At 46.0% G+C, this 24,375-nt stretch overlaps 1 protein-coding gene and 1 long non-coding RNA gene across 8 annotated transcripts in view; both read left to right on the top strand.

Annotated features, from left to right (window-relative positions):
• LOC118376791 (caskin-2-like) overlaps positions 1–24,375 on the top strand; it is a 108,696-nt gene that overhangs the window by 66,925 nt on the left and 17,396 nt on the right. For 5 of the 6 annotated variants that reach the window (XM_052491332.1, XM_052491331.1, XM_052491330.1 and 2 more), the window contains exons 6-10: positions 1,020–1,115; positions 4,537–4,667; positions 11,239–11,347; positions 11,589–11,697; positions 15,920–16,014. In XM_052491332.1, coding sequence (XP_052347292.1) covers positions 1,020–1,115; positions 4,537–4,667; positions 11,239–11,347; positions 11,589–11,697; positions 15,920–16,014 — 540 coding nt within the window. The remainder of the gene's footprint in view (positions 1–1,019; positions 1,116–4,536; positions 4,668–11,238; positions 11,348–11,588; positions 11,698–15,919; positions 16,015–24,375) is intronic. The other variant, XM_052491328.1, reaches the window with a different exon arrangement.
• Positions 1,122–3,588, top strand: LOC127914516 (uncharacterized). 2 transcript variants are annotated; one of them, XR_008088719.1, is made up of 3 exons: positions 1,122–1,401; positions 1,490–1,665; positions 2,436–3,588. It is a non-coding gene; the product is annotated as an uncharacterized LOC127914516 (long non-coding RNA). The 2 variants fall into 2 exon arrangements; XR_008088718.1 differs by lacking the exon at positions 2,436–3,588 and adding an exon at positions 1,909–2,174.

Raw genomic sequence — 24,375 nt, 5'->3', positions numbered from 1 at the left:
CAAGCTGGGAGAGGAGAGGCATGTTGGTGTGATTGGATTGGAGAGGGAGAGAGAAGAACAAGGCAGGATGAGGGTTATTGGATTTGTAGGGTTTGAGGGGGTAATGATGGGGGAGTCAGGTGATCACGTTTAGGGGGGATTAGGAACCTTGTCTTTGTTACTAACCCCCGTCTCACCCCCTGTAGTGCTGAGTGATAAGTCGGTTTGGTTTCGGTCCGATTTATGGTTTTCGCTTTAACAACACAGAATAAAACAATGAATAAAAGTCCCGTGATGATAGATGGTGTGTTTTCAGGTAGAGATACCTCGCGCAAATGCTCTAAATTGCACGCTCCCTCTGTGTATGCCCCACACAGATGGGACAAGTATGCATTCAATGGATTATGGTCATTGTAGTTAACTACCCACGTTTCCTGTGCTGAACTATGTATAATATTGGCCTGTTGGAAACTACAACTCCCTACTACATTACATAGTTCGGCTTTGATCTGATTTATCTTTAGAGAAATTGCACATTGAGCGCAAAGAAAAAAAACTAACGAAATGGAATTCAAATAATTGGGAAATAGATCAGGAACTATCCTACAAGCATTGTCAGGATGTGTTTAGGTTACGCCACATTAATTGATTTGTAAGCCTTTTAGGACCACAGTTTGTGTGAAAAGCATTTATCTGCACAGACCATGAAGTCCCATTTGATTGTAACAGCCTCCAGTCCTGTAGTCTACTATGTATTCCCAGAGCAGAATGACCAGGGCTAATGGACTGTCTGTTTTCACCAAATACTCTGTGTCCTTGGATACGGCAGGCAGCACCAGGTGCTGATAGAAACATCTGGCATCATCTCCCTGGCTATGTGTGTTGTAATGTTATCTGCATGACCACATCCACATAGCATAACCTACTCCCCTAATGGCCCCGGTGACAGTGTGTATATGGTATTTGATCTTGTCTGTGTGTGTGTGTGTAATATGTGTGTGTGTGTGTGTGTTGATTCCCTGCCTGTCTGTTTCTCTCAGTCTGAGATGCTACTGCAGCACCAGTCCAACCCCTGTCTGATCAACAAAACCAAGAAGACCCCCCTAGACCTGGCCTGTGAGTTCGGTAGAGTCAAGGTAAGACTGTGTGTGTTTCTCCTCCCCCACCACTGGCCCAGGCTCACAGAGACAGACAGGGGGGCTGCAGTGATGTAACTCATGGCCTGTGTTAGTCTAGACAGACAGAGGTCACAGCTGGACAGATACAACCCCTCTGGATCTGGGATGGGCTGCAGTGATGTAACTCATGGCCTGTGTTAGTCTAGACAGACAGAGGTCACAGCTGGACAGATACAACCCCTCTGGATCTGGGATGGGCTGCAGTGATGTAACTCATGGCCTGTGTTAGTCTAGACAGACAGAGGTCACAGCTGGACATATACAACCCCTCTGGATCTGGGATGGGCTGCAGTGATGTAACTCTTGGCCTGTGTTAGTCTAGACAGACAGAGGTCACAGCTGGACAGATACAACCCCTCTGGATCTGGGATGGGCTGCAGTGATGTAACTCATGGCCTGTGTTAGTCTAGACAGACAGAGGTCACAGCTGGACAGATACAACCCCTCTGGATCTGGGATGGGCTGCAGTGATGTAACTCATGGCCTGTGTTAGTCTAGACAGACAGAGGTCACAGCTTGACAGATACAACCCCTCTGGATCTGGGATGGGCTGCAGTGATGTAACTCTTGGCCTGTGTTAGTCTAGACAGACAGAGGTCACAGCTGGACATATACAACCCCTCTGGATCTGGGATGGGCTGCAGTGATGTAACTCTTGGCCTGTGTTACAGCTGGACAGATACAACCCTCTGGATCTGGGATGGGCTGCAGTGATGTAACTCATGGCCTGTGTTAGTCTAGACAGACAGAGGTCACAGCTGGACAGATACAACCCCTCTGGATCTGGGATGGGCTGCAGTGATGTAACTCATGGCCTGTGTTAGTCTAGACAGACAGAGGTCACAGCTGGACAGATACAACCCCTCTGGATCTGGGATGGGCTGCAGTGATGTAACTCATGGCCTGTGTTAGTCTAGACAGACAGAGGTCACAGCTGGACAGATACAACCCCTCTGGATCTGGGATGGGCTGCAGTGATGTAACTCTTGGCCTGTGTTAGTCTAGACAGACAGAGGTCACAGCTGGACAGATACAACCCTCTGGATCTGGGATGGGCTGCAGTGATGTAACTCTTGGCCTGTGTTAGTCTAGACAGACAGAGGTCACAGCTGGACAGATACAACCCCTCTGGATCTGGGATGGGCTGCAGTGATGTACCTCATGGCCTGTGTTAGTCTAGACAGACAGAGGTCACAGCTGGACATATACAACCCCTCTGGATCTGGGATGGGCTGCAGTGATGTAACTCATGGCCTGTGTTAGTCTAGACAGACAGAGGTCACAGCTGGACAGATACAACCCCTCTGGATCTGGGATGGGCTGCAGTGATGTAACTCATGGCCTGTGTTAGTCTAGACAGACAGAGGTCACAGCTGGACAGATACAACCCCTCTGGATCTGGGATGGGCTGCAGTGATGTAACTCTTGGCCTGTGTTAGTCTAGACAGACAGAGGTCACAGCTGGACAGATACAACCCCTCTGGATCTGGGATGGGCTGCGTTGTCACAACTGCTCCTCTTCCATCAAATACATCTCACTTCTGCACTCTTTACTTTCTTTCTTTCGGGCTCGCTCATCCTTGAGCATGCTGGTTTACTTACTGGAGCACATTTACTTCTCTCTCAACATTCCTCTCCTCTCTTTCTCTCCCTCTCTCCTCTCCATTTCTCTCTTTCTTTCACCCTTGAGCACAGTTATTCTCACTCAATTGTCACACTCTCTCCATCTCAAATGTACATTTGGTTACTATGACTTAATGGTGAATTGGGCAGTTTAGGCCTGCATCATTAAACCAGTTTGACAATTTCAGAAACATCTCTCCCTGACCGCACAATAGGTTTGAATATGAATTCTTCAGTTCCTATAGCCATTCAAACACCACCAAGCCAATGTGAGTATATTTCAAACTCTGTGCGCTGCCTCAATCAAGGTCCCTGGTCCCAAATAGTGCTGCAGCAGCGTTTAGTTTGGATAGGACAGTGTGAAGCCGAACCAAGCCAGGGTGAAGTAATAGTACACACACACACACACACACACACACACACACACACACACACACACACACACACACACACACACACACACACACACACACACACACACACACACACACACACACACACACACACACACACACACACACACACACTCATTGGGAACGCTGCTCTCCTCTCCTACTGGGCTGGAAAGTCTCGTTGTCTTTCATTCTTATTTATCTGGATGTGGGCTGGAGAGGAAGTATTGGCAAGTCCGTCTGTAACTTCTATTACTGGAAGGTTTGCTGGGCAGCTTTGTTTGTGCTTGTGTGTTTGTTAAATGAGACTTGAGAGAGTTAGCCTGTAACTATTGTCCCCCAGGATTGATTTAGAATGGGATATCTTTAGAATGCTGACACTGGCTCCACCGTGTGTGTGTGTGTGTGTGTGTGTGTGTGTGTGTGTGTGTGTGTGTGTGTGTGTGTGTGTGTGTGTGTGTGTGTGTGTGTGTGTGTGTGTGTGTGTGTGTGTGTGTGTGTGTGTGTGTGTGTGTGTGTGTGTGTGTGTGTGTGTGTTATGGGCATCAGCTGCTGTGTTGGCATCAGCTGGTGCCAGGGTGTGGCGAGGCCCTCCCTATTTCTATTTATTTCTTCCACTCTTCCTTTCTCTCCTCCCTCTCTGTCCCTTTGTGTTTCCTCCTGTCCTCTATCCCAGACCAGTCTCCCAGCAGCAGCAGTCAGTCAGTGAGTGTTGAGGTGTCATCCAGTGTGTGGGCCAGATGTGTGGGGTTGTTTATGCCACTGGGTCACTCCTGTTTTACCTCACACTCACCTGTGGGTCCTCCCATGTCAAATCACAGGACTCCTAAATGTTTCAGACTTGTGTGTGTTTGTTATCCCTTGTCCTAGCAGTGCATGAAATGTACATGTGTTGGTAACAGTTGAAGCCTGTACTCATCACCCTGTCTTTTCTTTATCACTCCTCCTTTTCCCCCCTCTCTCGCTTTCTCTCGCTCTCTCTTCTCTCTCTCTCTCGCTTTCTCTCACTCTCTCTTCTCTCTCTTCTCTCTCTCTCTCTCTCTCTCTCTCTCTCTCTCTCTCTCTCTCTCTCTCTCTCTCTCTCTCTCTCTCTCTCTCTCTCTCTCTCTCTCTCTCTCTCTCTCTCTCTCTCTCTCTCTCTCTCTTCTCTCTCTCGCTTTCTCTCGCTCTCTCTTCTCTCTCTCACTTTCTCTCGCTCTCTCTCTTCTCTCTCTCTCGCTTTCTCTCGCTCTCTCTTCTCTCTCTTGCTCTCTCTTCTCTCTCTTGCTCTCTCTCTCTCTCTCTCTCTCTCTCTCTCTCTCTCTCTCTCTCTCTCTCTCTCTCTCTCCTTCAATTTCCCTTTCTCCATGACTTTATGAGGTCAGGTTGCTCAGCTGTTGTTGAGTAGTAACATGGTGGTGGCTCTGTTAGAGGGTAATAGTAAGGAACCTGCAGACTCAGGCTTTAACACTCCGCTGCATCTCGCCGCACGCAACGGACACAAGGACATCATCCGGTAAGAGTCTTCCTATTGTTTTTCACAATCTGAACTTGTGAAACGTACGCACAACTTGTATTGTGTAATAAGTGTTGTATATATCATGCATTGATGTCAATGATGTCAAGTTTTAATGCAGATTTGTGGTCACGTTTGTCAGGCTACGATTCAGACCATAATGATTTGTGTGTACAGTGCCCATTGATAGATTGATATTTTCTTGTGGGTCTTAATCCTCTGCCTGTCATTCCTCTAATTTGTCCCATACTAAATGAAAGGCTATGATTGATCATGGTTGGTCAGTACATTTTCTGTGTGATTGAACACCTACTCTGAGGTAGACAGGGGTCTGACAGGGTTAACACAGTCACTGATCTGAAACTGGTGTGCTGGGAGACTCAACAGGACAGTAAATGGTTCCCATGGGTCTACCCTCTGCCCCTCTCTCCTTCCCTCCTCCTCTTCCTCTCCACGGTACTATGGACAAGACAAGAACCACCAGACATGGCTTTGTCTCCACACCCTCGCTCTGGAACACTGTGGTGTGTGAATGTGTTTATTCTCTCTCTCAAGAGGATCTAGCCATATATTTAGTACCCCAATCTCTGCTCTGACTACCTGGGAGGCTATAAAACGGCCTGTCCAATGTCCACTCCACCAGGGGCCACAGTCCCAATCCCCTACTACCTCTATGGAGACCTACATCAGAGTCTGTCTGGTACAGTCCAGTACCAGACACCCAGGTCACCCTGAGCCCTGCCATAGAGAAGGGGAGGAGGAGGAGGTCTACTCTGCAGCCCTGTTCCCATGTTTCTCTGACAGCTGCAGCAGTCTGTCACCAGGCAGAGAGAGCGAGATAGATGGATATGCAGAAAGATACTGGAGAGAGACGGAGAGGGAGGCTCTCTGGTGTGAGGCTGCAGTGCTGCCAATGTGACCCAGATCTGCCAGTGAGATGTGGCTGCTGATTTATCAGTAGTAGCTGGGACCAGACTGTTAACACTAGAACTACTGGGCCTCGATGGACCCCGCCTTCAAGCTAATGAGCAGTCATTCTGACTGCAACACTCGAACAGTGTAATTCATACTTTTTATATATGCTGTCGCAAAAATAATCATTTGGTTGTGTTTATGACGACCTTGGGTAACATTAGAATACCATTTTTATTTTATTTCAAAGAACTCCATAGCATTTTCATTAGTTTATGTTACTTTACGCTATACGTCAAAAAATAAACAATTATTCAAGTGTTCAAGAAATGTTCTTAGTGGAGTTGTTACAACTATGAAACAGAAAGTGTATCTGTTGGACACGGTAACAGCTTCTTTTTATAAGTACACAAAACATACCCAACCACCAATATGCACGGTGAAAAGATGCACGGTCAAATGATGAAAACATCAGTAACCTAAACATCATTATAAGCGTGAGGTGGCCCTGATGAATAGCGGAACTCGAGGGAAAAGCAACAGTGGCATTATAATCAATATACAGTTGAAGTGGGAAGTTTACATACACTTAGGTTGGAGTCATTAAAACCCGTTTTCAACCATTCCACAAATGTCTTGTTAACAAACTATAGTTTTGACAAGTCGGTTAGGACATCTACTTTGTGCGTGACACAAGTCATTTTTCCAACAATTGTTTACAGACAGATTATTTCACTTATAATTCACTGTATCACAATTCCAGTGGGTCAGAAGTTTACATACACTAAGTTGACTGTGCCTTTAAACTGCTTGGAATATTCCAGAACATGATGTCAAGGCTTTAGAAGCTTCTGATAGGCTAATTGACATAATTTGAGTCAATTGGTGGTGTACCTGTGGATGTATTTCAAGACCTAACTTCAAACTCAGTGCCTCTTTGCTTGACATCATGGGAAAATCAGAAATCAGCCAAGACCTCAGAAAAAAAAGTGTAGACCTCCACAAGTCTGGTTCATCCTTGGCAGCAATTTCCAAACGCCTGAAGGTACCACGTGCATCTGTACAAACAATAGTATGCCAGTATAAACACCATGGGATCACGCAACCATCATACCGCTCAGGAAGGAGGCACGTTCTGTCTCCTAGAGATGAACGTACTTTGGTGCGAAAAGTGCAAATCAATCCCAGAACAACAACAAAGGACCTTGTGAAGATGCTGGAGGAAATGGGTACAGAAGTATCTATATCCACACTAAAACGAGTCCTATATCGACATAACCTGAAAGGCCGCTCAGCAAGTAGCCACTGCTCCAAAACCGCCATAAAAAAGACAGACTATGGTTTGCAACTGCACTTGGGGACAAAGATTGTATTTTTTTGAGAAATGTCCTCTGGTCTGATGAAACAAAAATAGAACTGTTTGGCCATAATGACCATCGTTATGTTTTGAGGAAAAGGGGGAGGCTTGCAAGCCGAAGAACACCATCCCAGCTGTGAAGCACGGGGGTGGCAGCATCTTGTTGTAGGGGTGTTTTCCTGCAAGACGGACTGGTGCACTTCACAAAATAGATGGCATCATGAGGAAGAAAAATGATGTGGATATATTGAAGCAACATCTCAAGACATGAGTCAGGAAGTTAAAGCTTGGTCGCAAATGGGTCTTCCAATTGGACAATGACCCCAAGCATACTCCCAAAGTTGTGGCAAAATGGCTTAAGGACAACAAAGTCAAGGTATTAGTGTGGCCATCACAAAGCCCTGACCTCAATCCTAAAGAAGATTTGTGGGCAGAACTGAAAAGTTGTGTGCAAGCAAGGAGGCCTACAAACCTGACTCAGTTACAGCATCTCTGTTAGGAGGAATGGGCCAAAATTCACCAAACCTATTGTGGGAAGCATGTTTAAACAATTTAAAGGCAATGCTACCAAATAATAATTGAGTGTATGTAAACTTCTGACCCACTGGGAATGTGGTGAAAGACACGTGATGTGAGGAATAAATCATTCTCTCTACTATTATTCTGACATTTCACATTCTTAAAATAAAATTGTGATCCTAACTGACCTAAGACAGGACATTTTCACTTGGATTAAATGTCAGGAATTGTGAAAAACTGAGTTTTTAAATTTATTTGGCTAAGGTGTATGTAAACTTCAAATGTAAGTGTTGATATGACAGCAGTCAAAAATAGTCAGTTATTGTCAGCACGCGCTTATATTGTGTGCATCTTCAATGCCATCAGTTGGACTTAATTTAACTGTTATCCCTTGTCCCAACAGTTGACTCAAATCTTCATAAATTTCACCTGCCTTAACACACTTTGACACCTTTGTTTGGTTGTAGTGCGTAAGTCTCCGGTTTTCTCTTTGTGTTCCGTTGTCTTGTCATTCTTCAGCACTGTTGAGGAGTACAACAGCAGGTGCCTTATTTTGTGCAGAGGTAGGGAGCTCCCGTCTCACTGTGTTCATGGTGCCAGCCAGACTTGTTTTCAAATTGTTCGCCAATGACAGTGAAGTTAAGAAATTGTCCATGGAGACATTTCTCCCCTTGCCAATGTAAGGTCTCCAACACTCACATGCTGCACAATGTAGATATTTTCCCAAATATTGAAAGCCGTTCAACATGTTCATTACGCACGCTCTCACGGTGTAGCCTGCTCCAAGTAACCCAGAGTAGACTGATAAGACTGCTGTGATTCAGTGGAATGATTTAGAGTACATATCATGTAAGATTCTAATTAGAATATATCAATACAATAGGATGGCCTGTTTTTAATTCACAATTGGTGATGACATAATTATGCATGGTTTGCTTCCCCTCCCCCTTTCTCCCTATCATACTTTACTTCATTTATTTCATCAGTTATATGTGTGAAATTAGTTTCGGTTTAGGTTCAGTTTTGAGGCAATTATTGAGGTGATTATCAACTGGGACAGTGCCTTCAACTGTGGAGAGAAGGAGTGGAGCAGGCCCCACTGTCGGGAGAAGGAGAGCAGGCCCCACTGTCGGGAGAAGGAGTGGAGCAGGCCCCACTGTCGGGAGAAGGAGTGGAGCAGGCCCCACTGTCGGGAGAAGTGGAGTGGTCCCACTGCAGACCCCACTGTCTGGAGAAGGAGTGGAGCAGGCCCCACTGTCTGGAGCAGGCCCCACTGTCAGGAGAAGGAGTGGAGCAGGCCCCACTGTCAGGAGAAGGAGTGGAGCAGGCCCCACTGTCAGGAGAAGGAGTGGAGCAGGCCCCACTGCCGGGAGTAGGAGTGGAGCAGGCCCCACTGTCGGGAGAAGTAGTGGAGCAGGTCCCACTGTCGGGAGAAGTAGTGGAGCAGGCCCCACTGTCGGGAGAAGGAGTGGAGCAGGCCCCACTGTCAGGAGAAGGAGTGGAGCAGGCCCCACTGTTGGGAGAAGGAGTGGAGCAGGCCCCACTGTCAGGAGAAGGAGTGGAGCAGGCCCCACTGCCGGGTGAAGGAGTGGAGCAGGCCCCACTGTCGGGAGAAGGAGTGGAGCAGGCCCCACTGTCGGGAGAAGGAGTGGAGCAGGCCCCACTGTCGGGAGAAGGAGTGGAGCAGACCCCACTGTCGGGAGAAGGAGTGGAGCAGGCCCCACTGTCGGGAGAAGGAGTGGAGCAGGCCCCACTGTCGGGAGAAGGAGTGGAGCAGGCCCCACTGTCGAGAGAAGGAGTGGAGCAGGCCTCACTGTCGGGAGAAGTAGTGAAGCAGGCCCCACTGTCGAGAGAAGGAGTGGAGCAGGCCCCACTGTCGGGAGAAGGAGTGGAGCAGACCCCACTGTCGGGAGAAGGAGTGGAGCAGACCCCACTGTCGGGAGAAGGAGTGGGGCAGGCCCCACTGTCGGGAGAAGGAGTGGAGCAGGCCCCACTGGGTTATTTGCGAAAAGTCAAGGACTGAGGGGGGCATGACTTAAATGGCAGAGTAATAAACACAATGAATGAGCAGTGACAATGACTGCTTTAGCAGTTCTAGTGTTAAGGAGTCCTATTTGTGTTGTGGTGGTCTGCCCTTTCTCTGACACACCTCCCTGGTCCAAACCACCTTACCAAAGAAACAGTCAAGGCTTTCATTGGCTTCAGTTGATAATGAAAGAGAGAAACAGTGTATTTAAACAAGGATTTCTGGGATCCAGTGGCCATATGACTCCATAACAATGCCCTGTGGTCCAATCACACGGTTATGTCACCACAATACATGCTGTAACCGGTCCCATGGTTCCACCACTTTGGCCCCACATAGACATCCATATAATAGAGGTATTAAACGGGGGATATGAACAGTGGGGTATTGAGTCAGTGCGGCCCCAAAGGAGGAGAGGAGAACAGGATATGGTTCTCTCTTTCAGCATCCAGACAAACCAGAGGGACAGAGACTTTGATGAGCCTGCCCTCCTTTGTGTTTCTAAGGGGAAATGAAACAAGCACACTGACCCGGGGCTTAGCAGCCGCAGGGCAGAGGGGGGAGGGGGGAGAGTGAGAGATGCTGAAGCACAGTATCTGTAACAGGATGAGAATAATGAAGTTCACGTAAGGGAGAGGTATTCTTCCTCTACCTGTCTCTATATCTCTGTCTCTCTCCTGTCTTTGTCCCCAGCATGGCCCCTCTACCAGGGCTCAGTCTTCTGAGTCATCGCTCTGTGCTTGGCAACTGAGCCCCAAAAATCCCTCTCTCTGTCTCCCTCTCTCGCTCCAAGTGACTTCTTGTTAGATGCGTGTCTTATTTACTAAAGTGAGTGGTGAGGCAAACTGATGATGCAAATCACTGTCACTATCTGAAGCAGTCTTGCATTGTTATTTTGGGTTACTATAGATAAATGGTGTGATTGTGACAGAGGTCATTGTGAGATGGTGTGGTTGTGGTATGGTTCTGGTTTGGCTGATGAGCAGGTATGCCATGGAAAGACAGGGGTTATGGGTTTGCGTTCGTTAGTTAGTTAGTTAGTTAGTTAGTTAGTTAGTTAGTTAGTTAGTTAGTTAGTTAGTTAGTTAGTTAGTTAGTTAGTTAGTTACCAAACCATTTTGCATGTGGGCATGTGTGGATGCCCACTTCCCCTTGCCTTGTGTGTGTGTGAACTTTCCATGCTGTACATTCCCAGAAGAGCTCTGACATTCCCACTAATATTCCTAAAGTTTAACTTGTCTACTTTTTTATTTATTTGAACCTTTATTTAACTAGGCAAGTCAGTTAAGAACAAATTCTTGTTTTCAATGACGGCCTAGGAACAGTGGGTTAACTGCCTTGTTCACTACCAGGATATTTGAGTGTGTGTGTGTGTGTGTGTGTGTGTGTGTGTGTGTGTGTGTGTGTGTGTGTGTGTGTGTGTGTGTGTGTGTGTGTGTGTGTGTGTGTGTGTGTGTGTGTGTGTGTGTGTGTCTGCGTGTGTGTGTGTGTATGTGCAGCTGGAATCGAGTGTGAATTCTCCAAATTTCCCCCTGGCACCTCAGTGAGTTCATGTGATGTGGGATGTTGAGCAGACTAGCTACGGTGGATCACTGTTACACTGCCATTGACATAATATACTGTCCTGGCATCTGGTCCTGCTGGCTCCATCCATGGCTCTGCCTCGCAGAAACCTTTTCACCGTGGAGTTAACAGCCTTTGTAATCGTGAATCTGTACTAAAGTAGTAGTACTGAGTACTGTTCCTCTCTGGTTCAGGTTGCTGCTGAAAGCGGGCATCGACATCAACAGGGCCACTAAGGCTGGCACTGCCCTACACGAGGCTGCCCTCTACGGCAAGACGGAGGTGGTCAGACAGCTGCTAGAGGTAAGACACCTGGAGGGACATCAACCTCACTTAGTCTTTAACTAGTCTGATTCAATCACTATTCTACCACATTCAACTAACAGTTGGTAACATGTTGTCCATTGAAAGTGAAGTGTTTTATTGAATAGGCTGTACAATACATTGCCGTTGACTGCATTAGACTTGAGAACATTGTGTTGAATGTGCTGCTGTGTTTCAGTGCACATCTGATTGACATTAACGTTGTGTGTGGTTTTGCCAGGCTGGTATAGACGTGAACATCCGTAACACGTACAACCAGACAGCCCTGGACATGGTGAACCAGTTCACCACCTCCCACGCCAGCAAGGACATTAAGCAACTCCTACGAGGTGAACAGCACCAGTCATCACTGGAATACACTGGGACAGGAGATGAAGACATTATCCCATGAAGTATCATTCTTTGGCTTTATCTCTCGTTCTGTTTTCCGCCTGCTTCATTGTCCCTGAACCAGGGCTCTACAGTGCTACCATTTTACTCACAAACTGAAAAAGTCAAGTATGAGTTTTGATTTATAGCGTATAAATTGCTGCTGTAGATATTTTCGAAGTATGTTGGCTGTTTTAGAAGTGTGTAGCCATAGAGTCTACTTAAGTGACTTTGTCCTTGTGTTTCTTGGCCATGGATATCATTTTGTTCACATGCTAGGTTGTTTTTATGTTAGCTTGTTTGAGCTCGCTCAACTCAACTGCTAGTGAAGAGACATGAGAGAATCTCATCTCTCCCAGACAGACATGCCAGTCTCACTGTTACCCTTAAAGGGGCAGCTGAACATTTTTGTCTCCCCTAAGTGGCTAAAATATTTGACGGTACATTGTACTTGCTTGAGCATGGAACACCACAAAAACATTTTATTCAAACTTTCACTTTTGGTAATTTCTTATAAAAACGATCTTCCTCAAATACTTTTATTGTGTTCCTAAATGTATTTGAGTGTTAAATGTTTTTATTTAGCCGCAAAAATTTGTGCTTTTGTGTAGTGAAGCGACTCTTGCATTCTATTGCAGTTTGAGTTCTGCAGGACAGTGTGTTCAGAGGTGTGTGTGTTGGGAGAGGAGACAGACTGAGACAGAGCCAGTGCAGACGTTCCTATAGCGAGAGAGGCCCAGAGGAGAGACTGAGGGATATGAAATGCTCTAAGCTGTAATTCACCAAGCAGCTGTGTTTAACCTCATGGAGTACAGGTTACATAACCCTATCAGCTCACACACACACTCACGTGCGCACACACACAACCAAAAGACTAGGTGTGTGGGTGCGTGTGTGTGTGCGACCTATGTGTTTGTTTGTGTGTGATTGTTGCGTGCCACCCTATGTACGTGCGCATGCTAGAGGCCTGGTTCTTTGATCTGGTTCTCGCAGCCTGGGAACTCAGGCCATAATGAGCACTTGTGTTCCTCAGTCAGCAGACTGCTGCTTCAGGAGGCTGTGGAGAGAGACTTCCTGTTATTCTCTGTGTTCAGAGAAGAGTGAATAACAGATGAATAGAACACAATCAGCCACCACACCTCCTCGTCATGGATTCATTATTGATGTGTACCAACCAGTCAGAAGCTGAATACAGCACTGACTGACTCTGCTCTCTGATGTCACTACATTCCATACCAGTGCCGGATGTGACTAATTAAAAAACAACAGGCATTGGGATTGTAGCGGCGTCTGGGTATATCCCCTTAAGGTGATTTGAAAGTGGTGTACATGTCAGTATGTATCAATCATTGGGCTGTATTTTCTTCCTGCCTTCATACATACCAATTCCCTGAACTAACTTTGTGTGTGTTTCTCTTTCTCCCCTCTCTCTCTTTCTCTCTGTCCCACTCTCTCTTTCTCCCCTCTCTCTGTCCCACTCTCTCTCTTTCTCCCCTCTCTCTGTCCCACTCTCTCTCTTTCTCCCCTCTCTCTGTCCAACTCTCTCTCTTTCTCCCCTCTCTCTGTCCCACTCTCTCTCGTTCTCCCCTCTCTCTGTTCCACTCTCTCTCTTTCCCCCCTCTCTCTGTTCCACTCTCTCTCTTTCTCCCCTCTCTCTCTTTCTCTCTGTCCCACTCTCTCTTTCTCCCCTCTCTCTGTCCCACTCTCTCTTTCTCCCCTCTCTCTGTTCCACTCTTTCTCTTTCTCCCCTCTCTCTGCCCCACTCTCTCTTTCTCCCCTCTCTCTGTCCCACTCTCTCTCTTTCTCCCCTCTCTCTGTTCCACTCTCTCTCTTTCCCCCTCTCTCTGTCCCACTCTCTCTCTTTCTCCCCTCTCTCTGTTCCCTCTCTCTCTTTCCCCTCTCTCTGCCCCACTCTCTATCTTTCTACCCTCTCTCTGTCCCTCTCTCTCTTTCTACCCTCTCTCTGTCCCACTCTCTCTCTCTTTCTCCCCTCTCTCTATCCCACTCTCTCTCTCTTTCTCCCCTCTCTCTGTCCCACTCTCTCTCTCTTTCTCTACTCTCTCTGTCCCACTCTCTCTCTTTCTCCCCTCACTCTGTTCCACTCTCTCGCTTTCTCCCCTTTCTCTGTTCCACTCTCTCTCTTTCTCCCCTCACTCTGTTCCACTCTCTCTCTTTCTCCCCTCTCTCTGTTCCACTCTCTCTCTTTCTCCCCTCTCTCTGTCCCACTCTGTCCCACTTTCTCTCTTTCTCCCCTCTCTCTGTTCCACTCTCTCTCGTTCTCCCCTCTCTCTGTTCTACTCTCTCTCTTTCTCCCCTCTCTCTGTCCCATGCTCTCTCTTTCTCCCCTCTCTGTTCCACTCTCTCTCTTTCTCCCCTCTCTCTGTTCCACTCTCTCTTTCTCTCTGCCCCACTCTCTCTCTTTCCCCCTCTCTCTGTCCCACTCTCTCTCTTTCTCCCCTCTCTGTCCCACTCTTTCTCTTTCTCCCCTCTCTCTGTCCCACTCTTTCTCTTTCTCCCCTCTCTCTGTCCCACTGTCCCTTTCTCCCCTCTCTCTGTCCCACTGTCCCTTTCTCCCCTCTCTCTGTCCCACTCTCTCTCTTTCTCCCCTCTCTCTGTTCTACTCTCTCTCTCTTTCTCCCCTCTCTCTGTCCCTCTCTCTCTCTTTCTCCCCTCTCTCTGTCCCACTCTCTTTCTCTCCTCTCTCTGTCCCTCTCTCTTTCTCCCCTCTCTCTGTTCCACACTCTCTTTCTTTCTCCCCTCTCTCTGTCCCACTCTCTCTCTTTCTACCCTCTCTCTGTCCCACTCTCACTCTCTTTCTCCCCTCTCTCTGTCCCACTCTCTCTCTCTTTCTCCCCTCTCTCTGTCCCACTCTCTCTCTTTCTACCCTCTCTCTGTCCTCTCTCTCTCTTTCTCCCCTCTCTCTGTCCCACTCTCTCTCTTTCTCCCCTCTCTCTGTTCCACTCTCTCTCTTACCCCCCCTCTCTCTGTTCCACTCTCTCTTTCTCCCCTCTCTCTGTCCCACTCTCTCTCTTTCTCCCTCTCTCTGTTCTTTCACCCTCTCTCTGTCTCTCTCTTTCTCCCCTCTCTCTGTCTCTCTCTCTTTCCCCCTCTCTCTGTCCCACTCTCTCTTTCTCTCTTTCTCTCTTTCCTCTCTCTGCCCCACTCTCTCTTTCTCCCCTCTCTCTGTCTCTTTCTCCCCTCTCTCTGTTCCACTCTCTCTCTTTCCCCTCTCTCTGCCCCACTCTCTCTCATTCTCCCCTCTCTCTGTCCCACTCTCTCTCTTTCTCCCCTCTCTCTGCTATCTCTTTCTCCCCTGTTCCTCTCTCTGTTCCTGTTCTCTCTCTCTTCTTTCTCCCTCTCTCTGTTCCCCTCTCTCTCTTTCTCTCTGTCCCTCTCTCTTTCTCCCCTCTCTCTGTCCCCTCTCCTCTCTCTGTCCCCTCTCTCTCTTTCTCCCCTCTCTGTCCCACTCTCTTCTCTTTCTCCCTCTCTCTGTTCTCTTTCTCTTTCTCCCTCTCTCTCTGTCCCCTCTGTCCTTTCTCCCCTCTCTCCGTCCCACTCTCTTTCTCCCCTCTCTCTGTCCCTCTCTCTTTCTCCCTCTCTCTGTTCTCTCTTTCTTTCTCCCCTCTCTCTGTCCCCTCTCTCTCTTTCTACCCTCTCTCTGTCCAACTCTCACTCTCTTTCTCCCCTCTCTCTGTCCCACTCTCTCTCTCTTTCTCCCCCCTCTGTCCCACTCTCTCTCTTTCTACCCTTCTCTGTCCCACTCTCTCTCTCTTTCTCCCCTCTCTCTGTCCCACTCTCTCGCTCTTTCTCCCCTCTCTCTGTTCCCTCTCTCTTCTCTGTTCCTCTCTCTTTCTCTCTCTCTGTCCCTCTCTCTTTCTCCCCTCTCTCTGTCCCACTCTCTCTCTTTCTCCCCTCTCTCTGTCCCCTCTCTCTCTTTCTTCCCTCTCTCTGTCCCACTCTCTCTCTTTCTCCCCTCTCTCTGTCCCACTCTCTCTCTTTCTCCCCTCTCTCTGTTCCACTCTCTCTCTTTCTCCCCTCTCTCTGTTCCACTCTCTCTCTTTCTCCCCTCTCTCTGTTCCACTCTCTCTTTCTCCCCTCTCTCTGTCCCACTCTCTCTCTTTCTCCCCTCTCTCTGTCCCACTCTCTCTCTTTCTCCCCTCTCTCTGTCTTTCTCACACACAGATGCTACAGGTGTCCTGCAGGTGAGAGCTCTGAAAGACTACTGGAACGTCCACGACCCCACTGCTCTCAACATCCGGGCCGGGGATGTCATCATGGTAGGCTGCAGGAACACACACACACACACAACCCTCTCTATTTGCTGTCTGTAACTCCTCAGATGGTTTGGAAACCGCTGGACGATAGGAAGGTTTGATAACCACTGGACTATAGGAAGGTTTGGAAACCGCTGGACTATAGGAAGATTTGGAAACCACTGGACTATAGGAAGGTTTGATAACCACTGGACTATAGGGAGGTTTGAAAATCACTGGACTGTAGGACGGTTTGGAAACCACTGGACTATAGGAAGGTCTGTAAACCACTGGACTATAGGAAGTTTTGGAAACCACTGGACTGTAGGAAGTTTTGCAAACCACTGGACTGTAGGATGTTTTGCAAACCACTGGACTATAGGAAGGTTTGGAAACCACTGGACTATAGGACGGTTTGGAAACCACTGGACTGTAGGACGGTTTGGAAACCACTGGACTACAGGAAGGTTTGGAAACCACTGGACTATAGGAAGGTTTGGAAACCACTGGACTATAGGAAGGTTTGGAAACCACTGGACTGTAGGAAGGTTTGGAAACCACTGGACTATAGGAAGGTTTGATAACCACTGGACTATAGGAAGGTTTGAAAATCACTGGACTGTAGGACGGTTTGGAAACCACTGGACTATAGGAAGGTCTGTAAACCACTGGACTATAGGAAGGTTTGGAAACCACTGGACTGTAGGAAGGTTTGCAAACCACTGGACTGTAGGATGGTTTGCAAACCACTGGACTATAGGAAGGTTTGGAAACCACTGGACTATAGGACGGTTTGGAAACCACTGGACTGTAGGACGGTTTGGAAACCACTGGACTACAGGAAGGTTTGGAAACCACTGGACTATAGGAAGGTTTGGAAACCACTGGACTATAGGACGGTTTGGAAACCACTGGACTGTAGGAAGGTTTGGAAACCACTGGACTATAGGACGGTTTGGAAACCACTGGACTGTAGGAAGGTTTGGAAACCACTGGACTATAGGACGGTTTGGAAACCACTGGACTGTAGGAAGGTTTGGAAACCACTGGACTATAGGACGGTTTGGAAACCACTGGACTGTAGGAAGGTTTGGAAACCACTGGACTATAGGACGGTTTGGAAACCACTGGACTGTAGGACGGTTTGGAAACCACTGGACTATAGGACGGTTTGGAAACCACTGGACTATAGGACGGTTTGGAAACCACTGGACTATAGGACGGTTTGGAAACCACTGGACTATAGGAAGGTTTGGAAACCACTGGACTATAGGAAGGTTTGGAAACCACTGGACTGTAGGAAGGTTTGGAAACCACTGGACTATAGGACGGTTTGGAAACCACTGGACTGTAGGACGGTTTGGAAACCACTGGACTATAGGACGGTTTGGAAACCACTGGACTATAGGAAGGTTTGGAAACCACTGGACTATAGGACGGTTTGGAAACCACTGGACTGTAGGAAGGTTTGGAAACCACTGGACTATAGGACGGTTTGGAAACCACTGGACTGTAGGAAGGTTTGGAAACCACTGGACTATAGGACGGTTTGGAAACCACTGGACTGTAGGAAGGTTTGGAAACCACTGGACTGTAGGACGGTTTGGAAACCACTGGACTATAGGAAGGTTTGGAAACCACTGGACTATAGGACGGTTTGGAAACCACTGGACTATAGGACGGTTTGGAAACCACTGGACTATAGGAAGGTTTGGAAACCACTGGACTATAGGAAGGTTTGGAAACCACTGGACTATAGGACGGTTTGGAAACCACTGGACTGTAGGAAGGTTTGGAAACCACTGGACTATAGGACGGTTTGGAAACCACTGGACTATAGGATGGTTTGGAAACCACTGGACTGTAGGAAGGTTTGGAAACCACTGGACTGTAGGAAGGTTTGGAAACCACTGGACTGTAGGAAGGTTTGGAAACCACTGGACTATAGGGTGGTTTGGAAACCACTGGACTGTAGGAAGGTTTGGAAACCACTGGACTATAGGAAGGTTTGGAAACCACTGGACTGTAGGAAGGTTTGGAAACCACTGGACTGTAGGAAGGTTTGGAAACCACTGGACTATAGGAAGGTTTGGAAACCACTGGACTATAGGACGGTTTGGAAACCACTGGACTGTAGGAAGGTTTGGAAACCACTGGACTGTAGGACGGTTTGGAAACCACTGGACTATAGGAAGGTTTGGAAACCACTGGACTATAGGAAGGTTTGGAAACCACTGGACTATAGGACGGTTTGGAAACCACTGGACTGTAGGAAGGTTTGGAAACCACTGGACTACAGGAAGGTTTGGAAACCGCTGGACTGTAGGACAGTAAACAAACAACCCATGAGTCCATGAATGGGGTCTCCTTGATGTGATCAACTTACCATCAGTTGCACAGTCCTTGCACAGTCTTCACATTTTACTGCCTTAAAATGTTGTCTCAAAAGGGATTACATTTGATTTTGTTCCTACCAATCAACACAACCTACCATAATTGCTGGACTATTAAGCGCACCTGAATATAAACCGCACCCACTGAATTATTAAAAAATATGTATTTTGTACATAAATAAGCCGCACATGTCTATAAGCCGCAGGTGCCTAGCGGTACATTGAAACAAATTAACTTTACACAGCCTTTAAATGAAACACGGCTTGTAACAAAAATTAAACAGTGGCCTACCAAGAAAGTCATTGGTCACTATCTTCCTCCTCCTGTGCACTGAAACCACTGAAGTCATCTCCTTCGGTGTTGGAGTTGAATAGCCTCAGAATTGCTTCATCCGATGTTGGATTGTTTTCATTGTCGCTCTCGTCACTTTCATCCGGAGGCAAATACCCCGCTGAGCTCATGCTGCCCCTTCAACACGCAGCAGTCCAGCCTTTCGAAACCCGTTGATGATAGTGGATTTTTTGACAATGCTCCACGCTGTCAGGACCAACTGGCAGACTTGACCATAAGTTGCTCTTCATTGTTTTAGTGAAGGATTTCTCCCCAATTGTCATCCAAGCCTCCCACTGAACAAGGAGCGCCACCTTAAATGCACGATTTACACTGATGTCGAGTGGCTGCAAATACTTTGGGCCATCTGCTTTTCTTCCCTCTGAAAGCTGTTGTCTTTCTGCATTGAGTCAGTTCCTCACGCTGCTGTTTCCAACGTCTTATCATCGACTCATTAAGGCCAAGCTCCCGTGCAGCAGCTCTATTTCCTTTTCCATCAGCCAGATCGATCGCCTTCAACTTGAAAGCTGCATCATATGCATTTCTCCGTGTCTTTGCCATGATGAGGGTGACAAAATTCCTACCATAATCAGAATGATGGGAAGTTTGAGCGCGCTCGATTTACGTCACATTATGTGACGGTGCTCAGTTTTTTGGCGGCATGAATCTTGTGAAATCGGGAAAAATCCATAAATTAGCCGCGTCATTGTATAAACCGCGAGGTTCAAAGCGTGGGAATAAAGTAGCGGCTTATAGTCCGGAAATTACGGTACTCCACATTCCCAAAGTTAAATACAAATTATAGAACATTTTTTTTAAATAAAAAGATGTCTTGATTGTGTGTCTTTACGCCCCAGAGTTAATACTTCATTGTAAAGGCAGCAAAATGTGTAGACTGTGACAGGATGTAGAGACCATCACTAGGCACTATACTGAACCTGACGTACAGGTCATCTATCATTTCACTGTACTGAACCTGACCTACATGTCATCTATCAGTTCACTGTACTGAACCTGATGTACAGGTCATCTATCAGTTCACTGTACTGAACCTGACCTACATGTCATCTATCAGTTCACTGTACTGAACCTGACCTACATGTCATCTATCAGTTCACTGTACTGAACCTGACCTACATGTCATCTATCAGTTCACTGTACTGAACCTGATGTACATGTCATCTATCCGTTCACTGTACTGAACCTGATGTACACGTCATCTATCAGTTCACTGTACTGAACCTGATGTACATGTCATCTATCCGTTCACTGTACTGAACCTGATGTACACGTCATCTATCAGTTCACTGTACTGAACCTGATGTACATGTCATCTATCAGTTCACTGTACTGAACCTGATGTACATGTCATCTATCAGTTCACTGTACTGAACCTGATGTACATGTCATCTATCAGTTCACTGTACTGAACCTGATGTACATGTCATCTATCAGTTCACTGTACTGAACCTGACGTACATGTCTATCAGTTCACTGTACTGAACCTGATGTACACGTCATCTATCAGTTCACTGTACTGAACCTGATGTACATGTCATCTATCAGTTCACTGTACTGAACCTGATGTACATGTCATCTATCAGTTCACTGTACTGAACCTGATGTACATGTCATCTATCAGTTCACTGTACTGAACCTGATGTACATGTCATCTATCAGTTCACTGTACTGAACCTGATGTACATGCCATCTATCAGTTCACTGTACTGAACCTGACGTACTGAACCTGATGTACATGTCATCTATCAGTTCACTGTACTGAACCCGACGTACATGTCATCTATCAGTTCACTGTACTGAACCTGATGTACATGTCATCTATCAGTTCACTGTACTGAACCTGATGTACATGTCATCTATCAGTTCACTGTACTGAACCTGACGTACATGTCATCTATCAGTTCACTGTACTGAACCTGATGTACATGTCATCTATCAGTTCACTGTACTGAACCTGATGTACATGTCATCTATCAGTTCACTGTCACCTGTACTGAACCTGATGTACATGTCATCTATCAGTTCACTGTACTGAACCTGATGTACATGTCATCTATCAGTTCACTGTACTGAACCTGATGTACATGTCATCTATCAGTTCACTGTACTGAACCTGACGTACATGTCATCTATCAGTTCACTGTACTGAACCTGACCTACATGTCATCTATCAGTTCACTGTACTGAACCTGATGTACAGGTCATCTATCAGTTCACTGTACTGAACCTGACCTACATGTCATCTATCAGTTCACTGTACTGAACCTGACCTACATGTCATCTATCAGTTCACTGTACTGAACCTGACCTACATGTCATCTATCAGTTCACTGTACTGAACCTGACCTACATGTCATCTATCAGTTCACTGTACTGAACCTGACCTACATGTCATCTATCAGTTCACTGTACTGAACCTGACCAACATGTCATCTATCAGTTCACTGTACTGAACCTGATGTACATGTCATCTATCAGTTCACTGTACTGACCTGACGTACTGAACCTGATGTACATGTCATCTATCAGTTCACTGTACTGAACCTGATGTACATGTCATCTATCAGTTCACTGTACTGAACCTGATGTACATGTCATCTATCAGTTCACTGTACTGAACCTGATGTACATGTCATCTATCAGTTCACTGTACTGAACCTGATGTACATGCCATCTATCAGTTCACTGTACTGAACCTGACGTACTGAACCTGATGTACATGTCATCTATCAGTTCACTGTACTGAACCTGACGTACATGTCATCTATCAGTTCACTGTACTGAACCTGATGTACATGTCATCTATCAGTTCACTGTACTGAACCTGATGTACATGTCATCTATCAGTTCACTGTACTGAACCTGACGTACATGTCATCTATCAGTTCACTGTACTGAACCTGATGTACATGTCATCTATCAGTTCACTGTACTGAACCTGACCTACATGTCATCTATCAGTTCACTGTACTGAACCTGATGTACATGTCATCTATCAGTTCATTGTACTGAACCTGACCTACATATCATCTATCAGTTCACTGTACTGAACCTGACCTACATATCATCTATCAGTTCACTGTACTGAACCTGATGTACATGTCATCTATCAGTTCACTGTACTGAACCTGACCAACATGTCATCTATCAGTTCATTGTACTGAACCTGATGTACATGTCATCTATCAGTTCACTGTACTGAACCTGATGTACATGTCATCTATCAGTTCACTGTACTGACCCTGGCGTACTGAACCTGATGTACATGTCATCTATCAGTTCACTGTACTGAACCTGATGTACATGTCATCTATCAGTTCACTGTACTGAACCTGATGTACATGTCATCTATCAGTTCACTGTACTGAACCTGACCTACATATCATCTATCAGTTCACTGTACTGAATCTGACCTACATATCATCTATCAGTTCACTGTACTGAACCTGATGTACATGTCATCTATCAGTTCACTGTACTAAACCTGACCAACATGTCATCTATCAGTTCATTGTACTGAACCTGCTGTACATGTCATCTATCAGTTCACTGTACTGAACCTGACCTACATATCATCTATCAGTTCACTGTACTGAACCTGACCTACATATCATCTATCAGTTCATTGTACTGAACCTGATGTACATGTCATCTATCAGTTCACTGTACTGAACCTGACCTACATATCATCTATCAGTTCACTGTACTGAATCTGACCTACATATCATCTATCAGTTCACTGTACTGAACCTGATGTACATGTCATCTATCAGTTCACTGTACTAAACCTGACCAACATGTCATCTATCAGTTCATTGTACTGAACCTGCTGTACATGTCATCTATCAGTTCACTGTACTGAACCTGACCTACATATCATCTATCAGTTCACTGTACTGAACCTGACCTACATATCATCTATCAGTTCATTGTACTGAACCTGATGTACATGTCATCTATCAGTTCACTGTACTGAACCTGACCTACATATCATCTATCAGTTCACTGTACTGAATCTGACCTACATATCATCTATCAGTTCACTGTACTGAACCTGATGTACATGTCATCTATCAGTTCACTGTACTAAACCTGACCAACATGTCATCTATCAGTTCATTGTACTGAACCTGATGTACATGTCATCTATCAGTTCACTGTACTGAACCTGACCTACATATCATCTATCAGTTCACTGTACTGAACCTGACCTACATATCATCTATCAGTTCATTGTACTGAACCTGATGTACATGTCATCTATCAGTTCACTGTACTGAACCTGACCTACATATCATCTATCAGTTCACTGTACTGAACCTGACCTACATATCATCTATCAGTTCATTGTACTGAACCTGATGTACATGTCATCTATCAGTTCACTGTACTGAACCTGACGTACTGAACCTGATGTACATGTCATCTATCAGTTCACTGTACTGAACCTGATGTACATGTCATCTATCAGTTCACTGTACTGAACCTGATGTACATGTCATCTATCAGTTCACTGTACTGAACCTGATGTACATGTCATCTATCAGTTCACTGTACTGAACCTGATGTACATGCCATCTATCAGTTCACTGTACTGAACCTGACGTACTGAACCTGATGTACATGTCATCTATCAGTTCACTGTACTGAACCTGATGTACATGTCTATCAGTTCACTGTACTGAACCTGATGTACATGTCATCTATCAGTTCACTGTACTGAACCTGATGTACATGTCATCTATCAGTTCACTGTACTGAACCTGATGTACATGTCATCTATCAGTTCACTGTACTGAACCTGACGTACTGAACCTGATGTACATGTCATCTATCAGTTCACTGTACTGAACCCGACGTACATGTCATCTATCAGTTCACTGTACTGAACCTGATGTACATGTCATCTATCAGTTCACTGTACTGAACCTGATGTACATGTCATCTATCAGTTCACTGTACTGAACCTGACGTACATGTCATCTATCAGTTCACTGTACTGAACCTGATGTACATGTCATCTATCAGTTCACTGTACTGAACCTGACCTACATGTCATCTATCAGTTCACTGTACTGAACCTGATGTACATGTCATCTATCAGTTCATTGTACTGAACCTGACCTACATATCATCTATCAGTTCACTGTACTGAACCTGACCTACATATCATCTATCAGTTCACTGTACTGAACCTGATGTACATGTCATCTATCAGTTCACTGTACTGAACCTGACCAACATGTCATCTATCAGTTCATTGTACTGAACCTGATGTACATGTCATCTATCAGTTCACTGTACTGAACCTGATGTACATGTCATCTATCAGTTCACTGTACTGACCCTGGCGTACTGAACCTGATGTACATGTCATCTATCAGTTCACTGTACTGAACCTGATGTACATGTCATCTATCAGTTCACTGTACTGAACCTGATGTACATGTCATCTATCAGTTCACTGTACTGAACCTGACCTACATGTCATCTATCAGTTCACTGTACTGAACCTGACCTACATGTCATCTATCAGTTCACTGTACTGAACCTGATGTACATGTCATCTATCAGTTCATTGTACTGAACCTGACCTACATATCATCTATCAGTTCACTGTACTGAATCTGACCTACATAT

The sequence above is a fragment of the Oncorhynchus keta genome, chromosome 32 (genome assembly GCF_023373465.1).
Source record: "Oncorhynchus keta strain PuntledgeMale-10-30-2019 chromosome 32, Oket_V2, whole genome shotgun sequence".
In the NCBI taxonomy this organism is placed as follows: Eukaryota; Metazoa; Chordata; class Actinopteri; order Salmoniformes; family Salmonidae; genus Oncorhynchus; species Oncorhynchus keta.
This window is presented reverse-complemented; position numbering and strand designations above follow the sequence as displayed.